Source organism: Phoca vitulina, unplaced genomic scaffold (genome assembly GCF_004348235.1).
Source record: "Phoca vitulina isolate PV1807 unplaced genomic scaffold, GSC_HSeal_1.0 scaffold23, whole genome shotgun sequence".
Classification (NCBI taxonomy): Eukaryota; Metazoa; Chordata; class Mammalia; order Carnivora; family Phocidae; genus Phoca; species Phoca vitulina.
The window spans coordinates 28,483,938-28,509,245 of NW_022589726.1; the positions used below are offsets into that span (position 1 = coordinate 28,483,938).

The following is a 25,308-nucleotide window of genomic DNA, read 5'->3' on the forward strand; positions in this document are numbered from 1 at the left end:
CAGCCATTTCTGAAACCACTTGAAAGCACCGTTAATTTCTAAGAAAAACAGCTAAACCTGAAATCAGTAAATGCTACTTAACTTTTTTCATTTCTTCTACTCACCATATCCAATCAACTCATGAGTTCTCTTAATTTGGTCAATTAAAAGCCTTTAAAGTCTGTCCACTTTCTTGATTTTTCTCCACCACAAGAGGATTTTGGGCCACCATCCTTTCTCACCTGGTTTTTTCTATGTCCTCTTGCTGACTCCCTCATGCAAGAACTAGACGACTGAAGGATGAGGGAAACGTGGGGCAGAGCCAACTTGCCTGAAAGTCCCCACTGACAGGCAATCTCTAATAGCTGATAGCTGGCCCTCAAGCATGTGAGAAAGCCCAGTTCATACAAGCAAAGCCACATACCTGACCCACTGCTGACCCAGATGTGTGAGCAATTAATATTTATTGCTATATGCCACTGAAGTATTGTGGTTGTATTTCTGCAGCATTATAGTGGCAATAAATAACGTAGTTCGCTTAAAATGGTATGTGTGTCTTTAGTACTTTATAATGGCATGCTCCTTCCCATTGATGAATTAGAATGATTGCCTATGTGGATGAACTTTTCCAATGAAGTTCTGAAATCCTTTGGAAGTGTATACCCAGATATACACATCATTCTTAGAAATAATGGAAAAAAAGTGTGGGTGAGACCGCTTGGCATTGGTGACTTTTCACCCTCATCATTGGGAATGGTATACATTTAAAATGTAATAAAAGGAAGATTTCAGTGTCGATGGGCTTTTTCTCCTATTCTTTTACACCCTGATATGGCACTCAGTTCAGCTAAATCAGCTCCACCTGATCAGGGAGGAACTAACTTTGAGCTGACTGTGCACGTGAAACTCTGCTCGCTATAAACAGATAGCCATGCAGTCCCCCGCACTAGGGGTTTTAGAAGCCCTCTTGCTAAACTGTGTGTATCTTTTGAAAAGTAATGGTGGGAGGGGAGACTTAAGATTTGTTGGGGGTTTATTACACGTCAGGCATTTTAACTCTCTTATCTTTTTAACTCTCTTATCTCTTATCCAACACTCTCCTGGTAGTAGCACCTGATGGCCCTTCTTCACTGCATGTGGTCCTGGTCCCCCACTTATGTCACAGTGTATTTGCCACCTTCTAGTGATCCAGAAGGGTAGACAGGTGGCCCACGATGGCTAAATAAAATACACCAAACTCCCAGGGGTAGTCTGAGTCTTTAATGAGATTTAGAATGGCAGAAAGAGTCTCTATTCCTTTTGGAACACTGGCGTGGAGGGTGTATAAAGTCAGCACCCAGGATTCCTGCCCCGAGATTAGCCTGCCTGAAAACCAAGCGTATGCAGAGAGACGCGGAATCAACAGATGGAGAGTGTTCCCTGGGAACATTATTTAAGGCCTTATAGCAAGTCCATCTTGTAGGTCCCATTGTTTGAGCCAATAAATTCCTTGTTTCCCCCTTCCATTTATTTGAGTTGAGTGTCTGTCATTTGTATTTGAAAGAATTATGAATGACTGAGGAGTGTTATCCTCATTTTATGGAAGAGGAAACTGCCTCCAAATGCCACATTACTTGTCCAAGGTCTCACAAGTAATAACAGAGTTAGAATACTATCACAAGTCTATCCAATGCCCACGATCCTTTCATAACTGCGTTTTTAAAAGTTTTTTTAAAAAGATTTTATTTATTTATTTGAGAGAGAGAGAGAGAGAGAGAGAGCACAAGCAGGGAGAATGGCAGGCAGAGGGAGCCTGACATGGGACTCGATCCCAGGACCCTGGGATCATGACCTGAGCTGAAGGCAGATGCTTAACCAACTGAGCAATCCAGGCGCCCTTAATGTTTTAAAAAATGTCCATTCAGTAAAACTTATTCTGTAGAGTTTTATGAGTTTTGACAAATGCATAGATTTGGGTCCCTTCCACTAGGAGTTCCCTCATGCTGTTCCTGTGTCGTCAGACTCTCTCCTTACTCTTGATGCCTGGCAGCTACTGACCTGTTCTCTGTCTCTAGAGTTTCACTTTGCCCAGAATGTCATATAGATTGAATCATACAGCCTTTTGAATCTGGCTTCTTTTCACTTAACACAATGCACTTGAGATTAACTTACTTTGTTGTATGTTATCAACATAAATGTTTTCTAAAAGCATGCTTACAGAAGCGTTTCAATCATATCCTCATTGGTGTTAGTAGAGCATATACAGGTTTTAAAAAGTGGGAAAGAGAAGAATACAGGGTTGAATGACATGCTCCTAAGATTTACATCCACCTGGAATCTGTGGCTGTGATTGTATGTGGAAATAGGGACTTCGCAGATGTCATCGAGTTCAGAGGAGGCCACACTGGATTAGGGTGGGGCCCTAATCCAATGGCTGGTGTCCTTATAAGAAGAAAGAAATCTGGACACAAAGACACACAAGGAGGACACCAGTTGACAATGGAAGCAGAGATGGTGAGATGCAGCTCTAAGCCAAGGAATGCCAAGGACTGCCTGCAACCGTGAGAAACTAGGAGAGAGGCATGGAACAGATTCTCCCTCAGAGCCAACCGTACTGGCACCTTGATTTCAGACTTCCAGCTTTCAGAACTGTGAGAGAATAGATTTCTGTTGTCTGAAGCCACTGAATTGTGGTCATTTGTTATGACAGCCCGAGGAAACTATTATAACTAAGCTAATGAGGTATTCAGTGCTACTTTCAAGGCAGCTTCTACCAAAGCAAAGGGGCCTGACTGAGGAGATAGGATAAGCGCAGACCAAGTGTCTTCACCTCACAATTTTGCCTTAGGATGGGCTTGACTCAATTCTACAACCAGATTAGTAATAGCATCATAGGCACTGTTATATATTACCCCACGTATCAAATTTATTACTAGTAACTAAAAAGTGAAACCAGTTTTTAAAGATATTATAAAAATGTAGAAACCTAATCTTGGCCTCCCATCAACTAAAGTCAACTCATCCAAAACCACTGTGTTTCTATTCTGGAAAAAAAAAAAGTTCAAGTTGGGGAGGAGACACCTTTCATCAATCTTTTTATTAACAACCTTCAGAAGATTATAGACTCAGGAAATTAAGTATTAAAATTTAATTAAGTCACCAAGTGACATGAAAAAAAAAAGAGTAGAGACAATCCACATTCCTTTAGAGAAGAAATCTTCTAAAGTACATTTCAGTCTGCTACCTGAATTTTAGATATAAATAAATATGGATAGTTTTATTAGACTGAAAGTGTATAGCATTTTGATACTTAAGATATGTAACTAATAGATAAGAAATTCAGTCATCAGTAAATTAGCATTTTAGACAAGCCAATAAAATGTATTTTTTTTTCCTTTAAGAGATCCTTAAAGTATGTATACATCATGTTGATCTTGTTGACTCAGTTAAAAATATCAGTAAATGTAGTTTGTAGTAATCATAAAAATCTTTGATTCTCAAATCTGGCTCCCCACCAGATACTCCTGAACAACCTAAAAAGATACAGATTCCTGTTCCTCACTTTCCAAATTCTGATTTGGTAAGTCTGGACTGGGACCCAGAGACTCTATTTTACTTTTTCAAATTCTCCAGGTGATCCTGATGGGCAACCAGGTTTGAGAACCACTAATATGGAAAACACTCTCACAGAAAGAAGCTTTGATCTCTCAAAGCCCGGGCAATTAGAGCTAGGGTCAATCCAAGGTCAAATACCAAAAAAAAAAAAAAAAAAAATTAGAATGGAAGTAATCTAATACTTAGGGTCAAGAAACAGAGTCACGGTCCAAAAGGGAAACCAGGATCCAGGGTGGAAGCAAGTTTCATGAAACAGGAAGGGAGGTCAGAATGCCAATGAGAAATAATAATCAGGACACAGAAGATCGTAAGGCAGAACACAGGGAGCCCTGGGATTCAGAAGTTTGGGCTTAGTCCAAATCAGGATTCAGAGAAGGCTTTACCTGTACCAGACCTGTCTGTAGAGTCACGCTTTTATGTGAATTCTTCTATTAGAATACCAGCTCATTCAGGGTTGAACTAGCTGCTTCTCTTTCTCCTTCTCCTTCTCCTCCTTCTTTTCTTGAGCATTTAGCAGCTTGCTTTAGTGTCTAGCATTAGATTGAGTGATATTTACTGAAATCTCCAAAATTGAAGTTATCTACCAGGTAATCTTATTTCAATGAACTAGCGCTGGTTTGTGTGCACATACACGCACACGCAAGCTCATGTGTGTGTCTCTTTACGTCTGTGTGTATATTTTTTGTAGAACCTTTCAAACAATTAACTGTTGCTTAAGAAGTAATATTTATTCTGTGTTATTGAACTTACAAAGAAAACCTTCTAAAAATGAATTTTAAACTTTAGGTAATTGAAAGGACAGTTGTTATTTCTTGGGTAACAGTAAGACATTTATTTCTTTATAATTTGTTTTCATTCATAAAAAGGACAAAGCACAGTCCTATACTACTCCATTGAAAAAATGATAAAAAATAACTAAAAAAATCAATTCGATATTTATCAGTATCAAATAAAACTACTATCACCTTTCCTGAAATACAAAGAAACAACAAATATGTCTATATCTATATAAAGTTTAATCAAGAATCTTGCATCTTAAGCAGATGATACATTAGTTAGTTTGACAACAGTTGAAAACTGATGGTCCCAGTCAAATTTGTACAATTATATGGGAGATGAAAAGCTTGCGTTATCAGTGTATGAGAGATTTTAATCTACCTTATCTCTGTCACAAATTTAAAATTAAACAACCAACCTCCAAAATCTGTTTTCTTCTTACCTTTCCAAAGCATTTCATGCAAAATCTAGCCAGTTTTGCTCTTTATTGCACTACATTAGAAAATAAAAGGCGAGCATGCATTTGGCAAAAGATTTAGTTGTTCTCGATTATATAAAAATGCCCAACATGGGTCACATTGCAAAAGGAAAACCCCAAAGTGTAACAATGAAAACACAAACATTTGTACAGAAGGCTTACAGAGTATTCATTTCTCTAAAGTATGAAGAGATTTTGTTTCCTTTTCAAATAATTAAGTATTTTATGAAATCTGGTCATGATTTTAAGACTGTTGACATACTTCCACTGGGAAATCACCCATTTCACTTATTTTTAAAAAGTTTCATTTTATAACAAAGAGTTGAATGTAAACTAATGAAATATTTATTGATATTTTCATAATGAAAGCTCTAAACATTTACACATAGATATATAGTACAAAAATTATACAAATTAAAGAAAGGGGGGTAAAGTGTAATAGATCTATTTTGCTTCCTGTAAATATTTTTTTTTTATGAACCTATAAGGTATCCTTTCTAAAAAGATAAACTCTATCTCTAATTAGCTAGCAAGGTTGTGCTAATAAAATAGGATTATACCTCCTGAATCATCAGACATTGCACTATTTCGTGAGCCAGCTAATCCTTTATTACTCCATTTCTTTCACATCCACACTCAAACACATTTCCTTGCACACCATGGAGAATGAAGAAATGTGCATCTTCCTTTTTACAACTTATGAAAACCTAAAGCACCAACGCTTGGGAGACACCACTGGACAGACACATTACTTGTCTCCCCTGGCCTTCCAGTATGCATACTTTCAAAGTACCATTAGCAATATATTGATTTGGTATTTTTAGCCAGTTTTCAGTATTGCATTGAAGTGGGAAATGAGCTTAAAACTAAATTAAAAAAAATAAGGTATACTGTAGTTTTTCCAACCAACAGGTGATTTCTTGATACCTTCAATAATGAAAGGTTTTACTTAGAAATGAAGCACAAAAACAAAGATACTAGAATATTATTAGATCACACTGATATTCACTTAACTGTCATTTATTCCTAGCTGTGTAAAGACTGTCACATCTCAATTAAAAAATGGAAGCACGCTACTTTTCAAAATTCATCATCCCACATATGAATAAATACAGCAATAGGATGATACTCTAGATAAGAGCTGTGATTTTTGAGGTTTGAAATTGATGACAAGAAAAGCATAAAATAACTTCAGAATATAATATAAAAGTAAAGAAAAATCTTCATATGGTATGTTAACTTTACTACTAAACAACTAACTTAAAAGTATTACTGATTCTGAAAGCCAAATATTTAGAATTTATTTTCTTCCAAAATAAAAATACTGATAACAGGTTCTAGAATTGGTCTTCAATATTCAGAATCTTTTAACTCATTCCGTAAAATGATTTGGTCATGGAATTTATGTCAGAATGTTTCAGTTATACTCTATCGTTTGTCAAGACAACTCAAAATGTCATGAATGATAGGGGCCATTCAAAAATATGCAGGACCCGAAACAGAGAATAGTACAAGAGACTGTATTACTCTTACATTTACCACATACGATCAACATTTCAACCTCTATTATATTTCACAACTTGTTATTAAGTTTAAAGCACCTGTGTATGGTGATTTTTTACTTTCACTCTACAGCCTATAGTATTGAATTGAACACTGTAACTTGTCCCATTGGATTAAATCATGCAACTGTCACAGAATCAGGTTAAGTGGTTTATAAGGCATATTGGAACGAGTTAAAAATTATTTTATATCCATGTAAAAGTTTATTCTTTTGGATGAAAGTGTTCCTGAATGCCTCAGTCATAACGTGTGTTGTAAATCAGTTGGATAGTTTGTTAAAGTGTAATTTATTTGGCTTCGGGCGGAGCCACAGGAATTGGAAGGAATTGTAGTCATCATAGGGATGAAGGTGTCCTCTGAGCTGGGCTGGGAACAGCAACTGTCACATCACATTCAGACTGCCAAGTAGACAATGATGCCAACGGCAGGCAGCAGTAAGCCGAGAAGACTTGGTGATAGGGTGGACACACCTGCAGAGTAAACCAAAAATGTGCATATTATTTCATTGAGAATGGCACTATTTCTCATTTACCCTGTTTTGGGGAAGGCCAGAGTATGCAGGCCTAAAAAACAAAAGGTTCCTTTAAAAAAATAATTCTCTGTACTTCAGTGATTTAAAGAAAACAAAAACATTTGATCAAGAATTTCATGTGTGAGAGCAAGTGGCTGTTTCTATAACACGTTTCTATAAATCATTTATGATAAAATCACAAATGTTTATGTTTTCCTACCAGAAGGTGTTAAGTCAAGAAACATATGTAAATAAGCAAACAAACAAATGGAAAAAAAGCACATATGTAAGCTGTTAAAAAATAAGATAAAAAGATGTAATAATGTTACCTGGTATAAAAATATCACGGGTACACTGGATAGATTTTACATAATTTAATATCCCAATGGTTTTAAGACATTTAGGTGCTTACACCTAAGCACCTAATGATTTGAGGAATATGTTGTTGATAATAGTAAATAATCTATTCAAATTTTTATCTAAGGAAAAAATGCCCTGAAATATTATGTTATGAATTAAAAATAAATACGATGTAATGTACTATGGACTTATATTACATCTTGGGCTATTAATTATATCTAGAAGGGCTCCTCCTCTGGTCAAGTTTATGGGTGCAGGTCCTGCCCACACTGGAATTCTTGAGAAAAGGCTAAAAAATGGGATCAAGAAGGCACACTCTTCCTTTCCACTCCCCACATCTATTAGGCTACCTTTAATGAACACACTGTTGGAATGAATGCTGAGCTAAAAAATACAACCAACAGCTCGTAAATATAATAGATTTGTGTCAAGTTGTAGAAGTTAATTTGAAACCTTAAAACCTTATTATCTACCGTGTTAACAGTGGCTCCCAACAGCCCTTTGGAATACTCCTCTTATATTAGGAAGAGTCAGGGCATTTGTCTGGAATCTCTAGTCATTAAAACCACATTCATGTTCCCCACCGGGTGGAACATGGTCCTATCTACCCGCACACCAGTATCTCACGAGTGCCCTAGTGCAGTGTTGAGTGCCGCATGGAAAACATAAGAGAAGTATTATCAGAACCAGATAAAGAAATAAGCAGCACAGTGAGGGTAGAAAAGTCAAGTAGCTGCTGGGAGAGCATTAATGCTGCTGCTGCCTAATCACATCATGAATAGCAATGATACCACTAACAGCGACTATGGAAGCTACTACTTACTGTCATATAGTCATGAGACAGACACTCGGCTGGCCTTTTTTTTTTTTTTTTTAAGATTTTATTTATTTATTTGACAGAGAGAGACACAGCGAGAGAGGGAACACAAGCAGGGGGAGTGGGAGAGGGAGAAGCAGACTTCCCGCTGAGCAGGGAGCCCGATACGGGGTTCGATCCCAGGACCTGGAACCATGACCTGAGCCGAAGGCAGACGCTTAACGACTGAGCCACTCAGGCGCCCCTCGGCTGGCCTTTTATATATATTATGACACCAACACAACAACCTATGATGGTAGGTCTTACTATCCTGATTTTATAGATTAGGTAACTCAGATCCAGGTAAAAATGACTTGCTCAAAGCCAATGGCCAGTAGAGCGCAGAGCCAGGATTCCATCGCAGATCTGCCAGGCTCCAAAGGCCATACTCTCTTTTTGCCACTTTGTGTAGACAGCTTTGGAAAAGGACCAGTTCTAGAAATGCATAAGGACACTCCACTCCACACTTATAAAGGCACAGAAGGAAAATTAATGACATATGAGAAAGCACAGCACCTAAGTTGTTTCAAAGAGAGTCTTTGCATTCACATAGTGTTTTTCATCCTATTTTTCTACATAGATATTTTTAAAATATGCCACAGCCCACCTGTTATTTTATTCCGATAAGGTGACCAATAATAAACCTCAATCACACAGAAAAACATCAGTTTTCAATGTTTGACCTAAGTTAAATGGTCTGTCCTGAAGACTTTTGTCTGAGAATGACTGCAGGGTCTGTGCATCGCTCTGTCCTCTGACCACAAATTACATCAGGGACGGATACACGTTCATGTACTTGCCTGAATATGTGGGTTGGCTCATACAGACGGTGGCCGCAGAAAGAAGTTTTAGTCAATTGTGGATGCCATTTTGAAGTTTTGGTGTTAGTATGAAAACCAAACACAATTTCATAATTTGTGGCTTCAACATCAGGATATTTGATTTATTTTAAATAAACTCTTCATGTTTATGTGTGTTATATTTAATTTCTCTTATGGCTCAAGCTTATGTAATTGTGGTCTTCATCTTCAATTCTCTTTCACATTCCAAGCACAAATTAGAGACCTGACTGAATTACTATTTAAAGTCATTTTAAATGTGGGATCCCTATATTCTTGAAGCATTTCAATATATATTGGTTTTATATCTAACAAAATGTGTATCATAATACTGCTATCAAGTATAATGTCAGTAATTATATGGTATGCAGTAAACATATATTTTGCTTTCATATATTTACTGTATGTCAAACATGAACAAGTCATTAATCTTGTGAAGCATTTTTCCCGATCAGAACAAAGGTAATGCCAATTTAGAGTACTATATCTTTTTCATTGCATTTTCTTGATTTTTTTAAACTAAACTGCCCTGATTTATTATTTCTTTCAGGAAGGATTCCTGCTGGAGAGAGTTATATATTGAGAAGGGAAATTCCAATTAAAAGTTAAATAGTACTTAACAATCTTTGCAAGTTTCACAATAAGTAGAGAACCATTCTAGTCAGTTTTAAATACAAATCTCTTTTCTGATGCTTAAATTTGGACACCATGGTCCAATCCGAATTGCTACTGCTGATGATGCTATAAGACAGAGAAGTTTCTTCTTGTGGTGTCACTTTTTGTGTTCACAACTATTAATATCTCTAGATTCTGAGGAGGAATATATCCAAATTGTATTTTCAGCTGTGTTGACTAAGACCAAGTGCAGTATATAGTGAATACTTGACTCATAATATTATAATAATTCTTCCAGCTGTAAGCCCTGAGCCTTTTCTGATTAGGAGCAGAAGATGGGAGGGATAGCAAAAGGGTAGAACAAGGGGTTTTAAGGAAGAAAGCAAAGGAAACCACTTGACTTGTAGTGGAACCCTTGGTATTTCTTTACATTTTAGATTCTCTCTGTCGCATAATCTCTCTAACTTTTAGGGACCTGGGGAAAGGGAGGGGATTACCCATTCCCATTAATGCTTTTCCTCAGGAAATCATTTTTTCCCTCCATCAGAGAGATGATATTAAAAAGATGCATCAGCGCCTGGGTGGCTCAGTCAGTTAAGCGTCTGCCTTCAATTCAAGTCATGATCTTTGGGTCCTAGGATAGAGCCCCGCATCAGGCTTCCTGCTCAGCAGGGAGTCTGCTTCTCTCTCTCACAAATAAATAAATAAATAAATACTTTAAAAAAAAACACGTATCAAAAAGGCATTTATTGGGGTTCCTGTCTGGCTCAGTCAGTAGAGCACATGACTCTTGATCTCAGAGTTGTGAGTTCAAGCCCCACATTAGGTGTAGAGATGACTTAAAAATAAAATCTTTTTTCTAAAAAAAGGCATTTATTTTACTGCTCTGTCCAGAGATCCTCCAATTTGTCTTTCAGTCTTATCATTTGCTCTGGCTTAGGGAAGATAAGATGGTTGATTCCCCACTGCCTAGAGGCATGCTTAATATAAATTCAGTGTATTAGGTGCATATCAGTAGATGTTTGCTGTTGAAATTTGTTGAGTTCAACAGAACTCTTGCTGGGATAGCAGCAAGTTTAGAGAAGTGAAAGAGTATAAGTCTGTCTGGGACTGAGAGTGAAAAATTAGCTCAGATGGAAAAAGAACAAAGCCACATGTCTTTATTCAGGTTAGTGTGACACACACAGATAACGCTAACTGTAAGCTTAACCTCGAGATACTTCCAAGGTCAAGCCACAGCTATAAAATGCCATAACGACCCCTTCATTGAGTGGCTAGTGCTGTGTTACCCATGATGCCCAGGACTGCTTTACTTCCCATCTATTACTGGGAATACTCAATCGCTCAACCACCCTCCCTTCATGATGGCCCCCAACCCTAGTTAATCTCTGCTTCTCCTATCTCAACCTCAGAAACGGCAGATCCAGAACTGATTGCTACCTCCCTTAGAACCCCTTCTGAATTCTTCAGCAGGAACTCAAACCTTACGTAAAAAGCTTCTCTTTCCCACTTGAGTGGTGTTCCACGCATGCTCTGGCTTGTTTCTTGCTGCATCCAGTCAATTACAGGTAGTCTGACTACCTATCAGACTTTTGTCTGGTTTGTGCTTGGTCTTCAGCTGTTTAGGTTTTCACAGAATGAAGAGGCAAACATGAGGATCAGTAAGCAGGTCACTGTCCTGGTAGGAGCCATATGGGTGTCCTGGGAATAGTAGTGTGTGGCAGATAAGAGTCAGGCCTCTGGGGCTGAGAAAAGAAAGCAAAGTCCAAATCCTACCTCCGCCTTTTATTGGCTTGGTAATCTTGAGCATGTTATTTAATATTTTTAAGCCTTAGTTCCTTCAACTATAAAATGAGGATAATAATATGTCTCACGGCGTTATTGTGAGAATTGAGAAGATGCCTATCAATGGTTCTTATGTATTTTTTAGCAGCATAACCTTTCTTTAGAAGCAATCATATGTGGAAGTTCATTACTGAAGTAGGAAGGAAAGGGATGCGTTATTCAAAGATCTGGAATTTCAGCAGCCGTGATAATTACATAAAGAATGAGCTAAGAAATTTAATAAACCACTGTGGCTGGGTCTATTTAAGATTAACATTTCTGACCTTATTTATTTGTACAGTCTGGAGCAGGAGACTACCAGCCTTTACCTCCTCCATGTTCACGCTGGTACCGGTACTCCCCCAAGCCCGTCACTCCATACAACATGTGGGGGTCTGCTTATCACAGTTTGAAAGCAGCTGCCTTATGTAAAACACTTCAGAAAATGCATGGCTAACAGAAAACTCCTATAAATTGTAGTAATTCATACTCCATTTGATGCTGTTTATTTCTTGCTATAGACATCTTGCATTGTATTTTTTGAAAATAGATGAGTGGAAAGCAAAGCAAAACAATACAAAAAGCAGGTGTCCCCTGCATATAACTTACATTTGAGACACATGTCTACTTACTATTCTCCAATCATACACATTTCCTTTTAAGCACAAATATTCCTAGAATGTCCTTCCACCTATCAAGACTGGGCATATTGAACTTCCCTGCAGTGGTCTAGCTCAAGTGTCATCTCCTCTGTGGCACTGTAGTTGGGATCTTTGGTTTCAAGTAACAGGAACCCAACTAAAGAGCCAATGTCATACTGCTTTGGAACAACTACAACCAGCGACGTGAACCCCTGTGTCTTCCATGTTTCTGACTTTCATCTCTTCTTCCTTTGCATATTGTCTCAAGTTCTCAGACAGAATTCCCCTCAAGATAGACAAGAGCTCCAAGCTCACAGCCATATATTCTCAAGAGCAAAAAAAGATGACATCTTTTTACCCAAACTCTAGTGAGAAAACTCTTAAGGAAAGATTCTGATTTGGGGAGTATGGGTCACACACCCTCCCCAGACCAATGACTATGGCTGAATTAGTGGATTTCTGTGATAGAACTAGCTTGGAACTGGTTCTCATCCCTTAACCAAGCACTGTGGCCAGGGAGGCACGGGGACTTCAGAAAAAAGTCAATGTTCATTCTGATCTCAGGAGGATTTGTACTTTCCCCAGTGAAAGAGCTATGGGGATCAAGAAGTAAAGCAAGAGTTCTGAGAAAAACTGAGAATACATTTCAACTAAAAAGTGCAAATGCACACTGAGTCACCAAAAGCAAAAGAGAATAATCCTTATCTCCTAAATTTGTTGACTATGTAAGCTTTTTGTCAAGAAACATGTCACAAGAATAACATTCTGTCCATAACTTTGTAAAATGTGTTTTGTGGTAATTGGAAAAGTATATTTCAGGTAATTGCTCACCTCTCTAACTTGCCTTCCTCAACTTTTACACATTTTTCTAATTGTTTGAGACCAATCAAGATAAGAAAAGCAAGTGATCTATTTAGCTACTGAAGACTTAAGGACCATTTAGTTCTGTAAACTAGTCATGGTAATGGAGCCATTCTTATGAGTAATCATTGAAAGCCACTCAGGATAGGTGTAGCATTAGATGCTGTAAGCCTGGAAGCTACTTTTTTGGGGGGGTTGGGTGGGGTGGGGTGGAGTACATAAATATGTATGGTTATATTTACTCTAAGATCTGGAATTTCAGCAGCAGTGATAATTACATGAAGAATGAGCTAAGAAATTTAATAAATCACTATGGCTGGGTCTATGTAAGATCACCATTTCTGACCTTAATTTATTTGTACAGGAAGACCAAGAAGGAGTTTGTCATTTTACAAATTCAAACAACCATAAGGATTTAGTCTGGTTAAGTAGTGGTGAAGAGTTTTGTTTTTGGTTAGCCTAAGCAATTGGGAATTCTCCATCTATCTTTTACTAGCTATATACCCTTTAGTAAATTATTTAATTGTATCTGTTTCTCCACTGGATTATTGTATTATGTTGGAAAATGATGTTTATTTTTTAAATCATGTGGCAGAAATGGGTGAAAACAAAGGTTAAAGGAGGAAGAGCTGTTTCTGACTTTGAGATAAGGAAATGTAACTTAAAGTCTGGATGAATTTTCTTACAAAGATAATTAAAACAAAATTTAAGCAATCCAATTTTCTTGCAGGACTGAACACCTGAGTAATGTGAAGCCATTGAGGCAAAAGCAAATTATTTTAAAATTTGTCTTGAACATTGGGATTTCATGAAAATTTTGGTTTTGGTTGATATATTTCTGGAAATTCCACCCTATCTTTTCTTCTTCCTCTTTTATGATTCCCTTACCCCACCACCCCCAGATTCCCACCCTGTTCTTCACCTTGTCTAAACACTATCAATAATGAGAATCTAGAGTAGAGCTGAGGTATAAAACTGAAAAACTTATAAAGCAGGACAGTTTTACTTGCCTGAAAACTGGCATAAAATTTGCAATATAATGCCTACAATTCAGTGAGGTTAATGTTAAAATTTCCTTTAGGCCATATACCACAATTATTTTTATAAATTGTCTAGTGCTTATTAAAATTAGAGGAGGTGGCTTTTTAGAAAGGTAGTTAGTTGGGTTTGCTCCAGTCTCTGGAGTAAAATGTCGAGACATGTTTCAATCTTAAATCAATTATTATAAGCATTAACACCTGCCTTTGACAAAATGAAGTAATGGATATTTAACCCAGTTGGTTTTAAGAGTTTCTGGAAAAAAAAAGAACAAAAGAGAAATCAGAAAATAAAACGAAGCAGACTTTTTCCACATATTTTTCCTCATTTTCTTTTCTTTAGATATCTATTTTATATGGTGCCCATGTATATCGGCTTACTTATTTTGCTTTTGATAATTTTATTTCTTTATGTCCCTTTGGATTGGAAAATACTAAGCTATGTGGAGAAGGAGAAAGACAGCCTAAGGCCTACTTCCAATTCTGTCAATAGTTAGTTGTATAGCTTTAGGCAAAATAACATTTGGACTCAAGATGTGGCTCTGAGGATGGTGTGATCTTTGGCTATTTTACTTGTCAAGGATGTGGATTTTCCTTCTGGAAAATGATAGGGTTCAATATTATAAGTCCTAAGTTTCCTACTATGGTCATGAGTCTATGATTCTAAGCAAACCATAATATATTTAAGAATATCAAGCATTGAGCCATAAAATTTGCAAACATATTTGACATATTTCCGCTCATTTATAATAATCAAAGTTGATATTAGTTTATAAAGACACATTAAAAGTTTGATCATGTAAGTGATAGTGGCTTTGATGGGTTTTTTCAAACTCATGCAACCCACTAATCTTACTGCTCCTACTTGTTTGGCAATTTTAAACCCATACGCCAAGCAAAATAAGATTTTTTTTTTTTTTTTTTGGCAGGGGGACATGGTTTGCTGGCAGCTTATCCTGCCAGTTGTGTTCTTTCCTTACTGTTGACTCTGGCCCTTCCCAGGTCAGAACACTAGATTGCCAGGATGAATTTCCTCTTGAGAAAGAAACACACATTTCCAATACAGTGATGACCAATTCTCTGCTGGGAAATATAAGAGTAACTTCTAACTGCCTATTGATCAACAAAGATATGTGCAAATAACTTAATTTTGATATGATTTTGGGGCAAGATGAGACTATAACTATGAGGATCTTTTAAATTAGCTTATCTACTTCTTTAGAAATGATCTTTTAAATTAGCTTACCTACTTCTTTAGAAATGCAAGGTGATGTTTTCACCAGAGCATGAGACTCCACATTAGAAATAATTCTATTTGAGTATATTTGCCCTCAGTGCCCTATTTGAATATATTTGAAATTATTTGCCCTCACAAGGTCCTTAAGCACTCAGAGCCTCCATTTCCTTATCTGCAAAATAGGAAGTGTAATACATAGCAGGGTATTTGTGCTAATTAAGTGAAAAAAAAACAATGATAAAAATGCATAGTAAAAGTTGTCTGATAATTGTAAATTTGAAATATGAAATATAATTTTTTCATTAAAACAATTCTTATTTCATGAATTTTTAAATTAATTAATTTATTTAGAGAGTGGGGGGAGGGGCAGGAGGAGAGGGAGAAAGAGAATGTCAAGCAGACTCACTGAGCATGGAGCCTGATGTGGGTTAGATCTCATGACCCTGAGATCATGACCTGAGCCAAAACCAAGTCTGTTGCTTAACCGACTGAGCCACCCAGGTGCCCCTCATGAATTTTTCATAAGAATATATTGAGCCTGCGGTGAGACAGAGGAGACAGAGGAGACATGGGTCCCATTCTACCAAATGTGCAACATGTGTATAATGGATTTCATGGGTTTATTGTTTTCCAACTTGTATAAAACCTTTAACAAATAGCATTCAAATTCTTTATTTGTGATTAATTCACAACCAGAGTCAGCTTGTTAGATCATCTTTACATTTGGCTTTGGAAATAGCTATTAGAACATTCTTATATGGGTAGCCCTGGCTTCGTGGAATGCGTTAAACTACCACAAGAATTAGTTTTTCTCAAACTTGATTAAAGTTAGAGAGACTGGGACTTTATTTTTTTTTTAAAGATTTATTTATTTATTTGGGAGAGAGAGTATGAGCAGGGGGAGGGCAGAAGGAGATGGAGAACAGAGAATCTCAAGCTGACTCCCCACTGAGCACAGAGCCCAATGCTGGGTGATCCCATGGCCCCGAGGTCATGACCTGAGCCAAAATCAAAAGTCGGTGGCTTAACCGACTGAGCCACCCAGGCGCGCCAAGACTGGGGACTTTGAATGACTATTTTATTTTGCCAAACTCATCAAAACAAATATTAAATTATCTCCTCCTCTGCCCTGACCTTCCCTTTCCTTAATCAGTTTTTGAGATAAAAGGACAGCAAGTAGAGCCAGAAAGTTTAAGAATTTGTATGTTCCCCTTGCTAGGGCTAATGGGTTCCTCTTTAGTGCTAGGCTTGAGGAACCCCTTGAGTACATCTGTGGCTAAAACTTTCTAGACATTTTCAAGAGGTAGGGATACATGACTTATTGGGTTTACTTACAGAAGAAGAAAGACCCCACAGACAGTCTTGCTTATTCTATAACTTTGCCTCTTTATGCTTTTGGAAGACCAGCTAGCATTTTGGCTTATTGACAATAAAGAGTAAGAGTAAAACCTACTGGTCCATGACAGTCAATTTTCCTTAAACTTATAATTGTTTCCAATAAAAAGAAATCCAAACTAAGGGAAGCAGGCAGATATGTCTTCCCATAAAGCCCACTGAATCTCCTCAGTTCTTCTTTAAATAAATTTGAGTAAATGATCTTCTGCTGATTTTAATACTCATGTTCAAGGTCAGGGTGGGGCACAGTGTTTGTTTTTATGTGAGACAATGGAACCCAAAAGTCTTACTCTTATCATGTGGCGGGATGTCATGCACAGAGTGTCACTTTGTAAAGGCATCCCTAAATTTGTAGGAAATATGACATATTTCTAGGAGACACATATTTGCATGTCTATTTGTGGGACAAATCATTCCCCAGTCTTTTAAATTTGCTTAGAATAGCAGGCCCTTCAAAAAGATGAGCACTATGAGGATAACATAAAATATACTCTGTCAATTGGTTCTATGAGCCCCAAAATGAGAGTTGTGTCCAGTTTCATGTAACTCCTTTGTGGGACCCTAATCAGTAACAGTCACTCAAGTGGCTGGCCTGCCTGGAGTAATTTCCATTTCACCTGGCTAGTCTTATTAAAGTATAGATGCAGATTAATTTCTATATAAATTTTAGCTCTGCTTTTCTTTTTAAATAAAATCTTCATCTAAAAATGAGGAAAATTCCAAAATTTAAATATACAGATAGTAATGATATGAGAATAAAAAGGACATTTATTTAAAATTATTTTGTTGATTTCTAAGTTTTCTGGATAGTCTGGTCCATCATATATCATCAACAAATATCCATTCAATGGATTGTTTTTATTTTTTATAATTTATTATGTGCCAACTCGGTTCGGGGAAGTTTGTAACATGTTATTTTGCTTAATTCATATAATACACAGTTGAAGTATGCATCATCATCCTCATCTACAGATGAGGGAGCTAAGGCTCAGATTTGCCCATCTAGCGAAAGTAAAATTGGGTATTGAACTGAAACCTGATTCTAACTCCAGTGTTGTTTTCCTTATCCCATGGATGCTTCATGAATATCTCTTAACTTACTATGGCTAGAGAGTATAGTGATCCAACCTCCCTAATGTAATGAGCTGAGAGTTGGAAATTACTACCAATATCTAAACAGCTCCATAGCAAAAACAGTCAAGGATCCTAGTTCTCCATTGGTTTCACATGGTGATTCAGAGACACAACTACCCTGGAAGGTTTCACAGGGTCAAACTGTGAACAAGGTCCCATTTGATCTTTCTTGATTCATCTTTGCTTTGGGGCTATGACAAATAAGAGACTCACCTCTCAGAGGTAGTACTTTGGTAGTTAAGATTTTCTGTCCTAATATGAACCTGAACTCATTTGTCCAACCTTGGGGCCTCACTGCAGGATTCAGTGTCATCCATCTACCAGCAAGGACTAATTGGTGCCTCTCTGTTTTCCACATGCACATAAAGCTTTTATAAGAAACTGTCCAAATTCATTGACTTTCTTCAACTCTTATAAGGATTACAACCAGCCAAATCTTCTTCTTGCACTTCCAGAGGAGAAACAATTTCTCAGCTGTTTTAACAACTGTCTGAAACGTATAAGGAATTACTGGCTGAAACTCACCACTGATTACTCTAAAGATTTCTAAGTTTGTGCTTGTTTAGCTTCTCATCCAGAAGATATAAAATAATCCAGTCACTTTGGATGGTATCTACATGGAATTTTCATTTGTTTATACATTTTTCAGAATTCTTTCTCTTTCCAGAAAGCTCACTCTCAGTCTTATTTTCACGTGCTAAACTCTGAAAATTTTAAGTTCTTTTCAAATTCTTTAAATTCAAAAAAGTGGAAAAAAAGAAGATTGGCTTTCATCACTTCCGCAAGGAGTTTATTTTAAAAATCAGCAGAGTAGTCACTCCTTGCTAACCCCCAGGAATTCTGGGATATTCTTTAAGAAACCATTTTGTTTATATTGAACAAGCCAAATTCCCACACAGTGAGTGGAAATTGAAATTCTTTCAACATCTGTCTGTATTCCTACCAATAGGGCCAGTTTTCTTCTAGTCATTTCATTATAAAATTTTTGGAGTTATTACTGTCTTTCTTCCCTTAATACTTGTGCCTTATGTCTTTATGCCTCTTGACAGTGTATTTTATACAGAGGGACTTTTAGACATTGATTGATGCTATACCAATATGTTTGAAATAACTCATAATTAATTTTCTAGGTATTGAGACAATATTGTAAAATCTAGAAATAAGTTTGAGACTTATGATTTGTTTTGAGATAGTATGTCTTACCTGGACCGCTGTACCTCTTGTTTACCTGATCTGGTTTTTCCATGTTAGAGTTCTTCAGAGTTTGTCACAGAACTATTTCTCTCTCCCTGTATTTTCTCTGTTCTATCATTGTCATTATTCTTATAAAATGTACCTATCCTTCTGAATTTCTGAATTACTCAGCTCAGTCAATGATGTTGCCATGCATTTAATACTACTCATAATAGAAAACATAGAGTCATTTGCAAAACCCTTTTACCCTCAATTTTAATATATCAACTTCATCACCAAGTACAATTGATTCTATCTCCAGTACAACTCTAGAATCTCTCTGCTCCACTCTACTGCCTCTGCCTTAGTAATTCAGGACCTCATCACCTCTTATTTAAACACAAGAAAAAGTAAAACATGAAGAAAAAAAAAAAAAACCACAAATTCAATCTGCCCCTTTTTCGCAGTCTGAATATAACCTATACTCCAACCATTTCTACCTTACCATCCTTTTTGAATGTCACATCCCAAAATGCACTGAAGAGGATGCCATTTTTATGTGTTCTCTCAGAGTCAACGTTTGTTTCCTTGGACTGGAACCCTCTTTTATGCCAGGAAAATTCTCACTGATATTATAAGATTCATCAAGAACACATTCTGCTAGGCTATATTTCAAACATAGTTGTTCAAATATCAGAGAAGTTATTAACTCGGGAAAATAGCCACAACAGAAACATTTGCTACAGGAAATAATGCCTAATCTTTAGTTTTAAACTTGCAATGTTGCATGTATTTAATAAAAATGGCTGAGGACAAGCTCTTAAAGACATACTGTTCACTGACTATACAGCATATCAGTATAGAAAATATAATCAACAATAGAGACCAAGTATTTTTAGATTAACACATATAAATGGGAATTTATCAAATTTGCAAAAAAGTATTCCACGATTTGACACTCTCTAAATTGTATAAATACACTTAAGTACACCTAGAAACTAAAAATGAGTTCTTTAAATATAACATGGTAATTGATAATAATATAATATGAAGACATTATACTGTGTGAAGCACATTATTTATGTCCTAGCTTATAGCATTCATTATTAGCTGCTGCTGATTAAATAAAATAATTGAGTAACTGCTATGTGCTATTGTAAGTACTATTGCATATATATCAATAGGTTAGTTATAAAGACAGGCAGTTTGTTCAAATAAAGTAAGGAGAGAATAACCATTTCTTTCCTTGCCAAAGCAGAGACTGTTTCTGATCATATTCTCACTGTGATTTTCCATCTTTTGTCTAGCTAACTTTGTCTCATATATCCTATGTTCTAAAAATATATATAATCTAAAATGCTAGACATTAGCAGCAATTCTTTATTTATAGAAAAATGCTTATAATCAAATATACCTTAGGAAATACTTACAATTCTGAGTTTAATATTGTCTGTAATATATATATATATATATATGTTTTACTTTTCTTTTAATATCAATGCTGTAACTCCTGGCATTTATTACTTATTTTATCAGTTATAACTTATAACTCACTTTCTTAATCTTCAATTTCAGTAAAATAAATCTTCTTCTAGGAAGAACAGTAACGAGATTTTAAAATAGTAAATAATTTCAAATAATCACACTCTAATAAAAAAGCATCCTCATTTTGCATTTTATTTTCTTTGAGAACACAATGTAACTTTTTCCCACTCTGAGGAAAGAGAATTAACATACAAAATTCAAATATAGAATTATTTCCTTTTTTATTTATTTTATTTGATCATAATGTAGTGATTAAAAAAGTTTCTGAATATATTTAATGGTTGGTACAGAAAACATTCCTTAAAGAATTAGAGAACAATAAGACAATAGAGTTATTGGGGCTCTTACCTTAATGATAAATTATATTCATTTGAAAATTATGCAAAAATTGATAAAAATCAGAATAGGAAAATCTAATTTAAATTATTGTTTTATTTCTTTACCTGAACCCAAAGTTCTACAAAAGTGATAATTCAACAGATATGAGATAGTATCTTTTTTGTAATGATTTTTAAATATACCTCAGTTAGCTTAAATATATTAAAGATCAGTTAAAATTTGTTTGGTAAAGACAGTTTTTCAATCCTAGGAAAGACACAAAAAATAGTATATGGCAAAAAAGATGTGTTCAACCATTAAAATCATCCTCACAAAAGGCAAAGTAATTAACAATATCACAAAATAACCAGTGTTCCCAGAAATGAGCAATCTTCTAAAAGACCAACTCTGCGTTACTGGCAGAAAAATATATTCAGTGAAAACAAAAGAGACAGAAGCTAAATAAATTTTATCTGTGTAGGACTTTATTCTCTATATCAAATCCATGTTGGGTATCAGGTACTCATGACAGTATATTTATATGTTTGGGGGTTTAGGCAGCCACTTATAATGACTATATAAAAAGAAAGAATGTCCTTTCTTTTATAAAAACCAAAGCTCTCTCTTAAACCTCAAAATATATAATGTTACTACATTACTTGAGGTCTTTGGAAGAATATATATAAGAATTATGATGGCTATATATTTCATATATGGTGGCACCATTTTTCCTATTTCCAATCTTTATTAAATTGGTTTGCCTTATGTTTTAGGTTTGTCCTTGGATTACAATTTCTTTGTAATCTTAGAATCATATGTGTCAGTTCTCCAATTGCCATGAAAATTATCATACTAAATATGTAAGCACTTTTTAATTGTATCAATTTTTCTTCATTTTTAATATTTTCTCTAGATTTTATTGGCTATCACGTTTTAGAATACTGTCTTTATTACTTTCTATATTTAAAGAATTCTTTTTATCATATTTTAATCATAATGCATCTGTTAGAAATTTGATACATGTGTTTTATAGTTCTTGAAGGTCAATACATGCTCTTAAGTCATTTATGATCTGAGTTTTTGAGACATTTTAACATAGCAATATTTATTTAGATAATTTTTTTGCTAGTTTATCTGAGAAAATAAATACTGAGTCAAAATGCTTTGTCAGGTTTTTTGGAGAATAAAATAAAAATATTTACTTATAAGTTATAAGCTACCTCATTCTGAAAAGGTTTTAAGATTGTAACAAAGATACATAAATTATGATAAAGGAAAAAAATAAGGAAATTGAGAAGAAGGAAAATAAGTTTAGGAAAAATTAGACTAAGCTAAGAGATAATGATATCAAAATAGCAACAACAACATGCACTAATGCTACTGCTAATATTATGAATATTTATAAGGAGCTATTTAAAAAGCACTTAATTATAAGATATATTAAGATAAGATATATTACATATCTTTAATTAAAATATACAATGGTCTATATACTTTGCTAGAGGTATGTCAGAAATATGGCTCTAAGCTTTGGCCAGGCGACAGAGAAATAGATCAGTCATTAAGTTCATTATCCAAAAGATTAAGAAACAGGGAATGTGCCCAAGAAAAGCTCTCCTACTTCTGGTTCTCAGACCAGAGAATGGACACAGGTTAAAGGACAGTCCAGCTGGGCAGGTACCTGGGATAACAATCCATCATGGATGCTAACATAGTACTGGAAATGCAACAAATTAGAATATTAGGAAATTATATTTACCAGAGGGGTTGTTCTTCTTTTCCCCTCCCCCACCCCAAGTCCTTTTCATGGAGGGTGTTGTGTTGAAGGAAGATATAGATATTTAGAGTATGTATGGATAGAACATAAGATTTCTAATAAATGTGCTCTAATAAGTAATATCTAAGTTGCCTCCAGAAGAGAATGGATTATTTAATAGTATGTATTTTTCCTTTTTGAGTGTGCATTGTGTATGTCAGAGAGGGGGAGTGATGTTGAGGAGATGAATTTTTCTAGAATTTAGACAAGTAGTCCTCTTTCACATCCTTCCTCTAATTAGATCTCATCCTTGCCATTAAATATTGTACAAAATTTTCAAGATTACTAATTTAATGTTAAATATTAAATTACCTTTTTTAAATATGTATTTATTAGCCTGGCCCAGGTACTCACTTCTCTAGGTTCAGCCCTATCTGGGGAAATTTTTAATCATGGTTCCTTAAAAGAAGGACGCTGTTTAGCACAGCAAACATATCCTCTACAATCATGGAATATGGTAGTAGATTTTGTGTAATTGTCTTTTGTTTCTGTTCTTTTTTTCTATAATGTTCCTCAGTATAAGCCAATAGCAAAATATCAAAGTACAATTCAATAAAAATTAATCCTATGAAGGTGCAAAACAATGTCTCCAAACACACAGTTTACCAAAATTTTGGATTGATGAATTCATAAAATGACTGCATCTCTTGGGAATGGATGGAAGGAGGCGTCTCCATAGAGCATGCGTTCTCCACAGGGACAATATGGCCCCTATGGAGATGAAAACAATCTTGTGGGGTGAAAAGACCTGAGATATTACAATGGTTTTTGCATCTCCAAAGGACTACTCTACATAAACAGGTATGCCGTATAGCTGTGGTATTAAAATGTCATGAGTGGCAAAAGTTTCTAGGAAAAAAAAAAATGTGTAAAAGGGCTTATTAGAGAGACAGTAATGAAAAAAGGTTGAAAAACACTGATATGGAGGATTGTCTGTCCACTCATGCTTTTGTTTGGAATTGGGTGGCAAAAGTTTAAAGCATAAGAAAACAGATTTTGCTGTATTCGTTTGTCACTCACAGCAATAGTAAGAACCTATTTATCATTTTCTATCCACAGTAATGGGAGGTAACTATTTATTCATTACTTATTAGTTACATAAAAGGTAGACATTGAATCCCATTCTACATATGAAGAATAGACTACACCTTTGCTAAATAATCACTGCATATAAGTAATACAAATATATTGGAATATTATTGGCATCTTGATTAGAGGAGTCAAATTTTGCAAGGTATTGGAAAACCAATTAAGAACCTCACAGAAATAGATTTGTATTTCATGAGCTAGGGAGTTAATAGTAATGGCCAAGGTTGACACAGATCAGACAAAATCCAAATGTGAATATGACCTAGTCTCATTCTAAGATAGAAAGTCACTGTAAGTTTTTGCACAGCTGGCATATGTGAAATGAATCACTGGGGTCATTCTGTTAAGAATAAATTATAGGGTGCTAGCTAAGCACAAAGCAGAGAACAGAGATGTCTGGCACAATAATCCTGGGGAGAAAGCATGATCACTGAACCATGATGGTGGTAGCAGACCTGGAGGTTTCTAGATATATTTTAGTGGTAAAACCAATAGGATTTCTTAAAGAAATGAATGTTGTATGTAAGAGAAAAAAAAGTCAAAGATGACTTCAAGGACTATTGGAGATGTTTTGTCGAGATGGGTAAAAATGTAGGAAGAGAAATATGGTGGGGCAGAGGGAAGGTTTACTTTAGCTGTCTAAGTGGAAATAGTGGTTAGTGATTAGGTAGTCGAGTAAATTAGAGACTTATATTTGAGAGCTTTCAGCATTTAAAGCCTTGAAACTGTATAAGATTACTTAGGGATGAAGAGAGATAAAGATACTGAAGTACTGAGTCCTGGGGCATTTTAAGTTCAAAAAGTTGAAAAGATGATCAGGAACCAGTAAGGAAACTCTGGATAGCAGCTTGTGAGGGAGGAGGAAAATCAAGAGAAACTGGTGCCCAGAAAGCCGAGGAGGAGAAAGTGATCAACTATATTAATGCTGCTAAGAGATTAAATAAGGACTGACTCCTGGAATAAAAACATGAAAGTCATTGGTGACCTTGACAAGAGCTTTTTGATAGAGTGCTGGGATGAAAACCTGATTGAAGCAAATTCAAGACAGAATTTGAAATGGTGAAGATGAACAAATTATCTATTGCATTTTGCTCTAAAGAAAATCATAGAACCACACAATAGCAACAAGGAGAGATTTTCCTTTTTTTTTTTCTTTGTTTTCCCTTAAAGATGGGCACTATTGCTGAATACTTGTATACTGAAGAAAAAAATCAAATAGGAAAAAGTAAAATGATGATGCAGCAGAGAAAAGAAAGAATGGTTGAGGCAATACTCTTGGGTTAACAAGAGGTGTTGGAACTGGGTCACACATGGAGAGTGGCTCTTAGATAAGAACATAGAGTTCATTCAGGTTTTTAGGAGGGACAGCAAGGTACATATTTAGATGTTGGCTGCTTCTGATTTCTTTCATTTTCTCAGAAAAATAGAAGCACGCTATTGACTAAAGAGGGATGATAGGAAAGATATGTTGGAAATTTAAGGAAGGAGAAGAGCAAAATAGCTGTCAAGAAGAGAAGAATGAAAGGCATTAGGAAAACCTAGTGGAATGGCCCAGCAGCACTGCAGTCCTCCTTGAAGTGAGTGGTCATGAATTCAAGGTGTTGTAACCAGTCTTAAAGTTGGGTATTTTTCTCTAGCCACCTTTAGCTTTGGGACTGTAGGCATA

The 25,308-nt window shown here is 35.7% G+C and overlaps 1 protein-coding gene across 2 annotated transcripts in view; it reads right to left on the bottom strand.

Moving 5' to 3' along the window:
• Positions 1-4,378: 4,378 nt before the first annotated feature.
• CNTN1 (contactin 1) overlaps positions 4,379-25,308 on the bottom strand; it is a 362,269-nt gene continuing 341,339 nt past the window's right edge. For both annotated transcript variants that reach the window (XM_032420205.1, XM_032420204.1), the window contains one exon: positions 4,379-6,861. In XM_032420205.1, the coding sequence (XP_032276096.1) occupies positions 6,785-6,861 (77 nt within the window). In that variant the 3' untranslated portion in view covers positions 4,379-6,784. The remainder of the gene's footprint in view (positions 6,862-25,308) is intronic.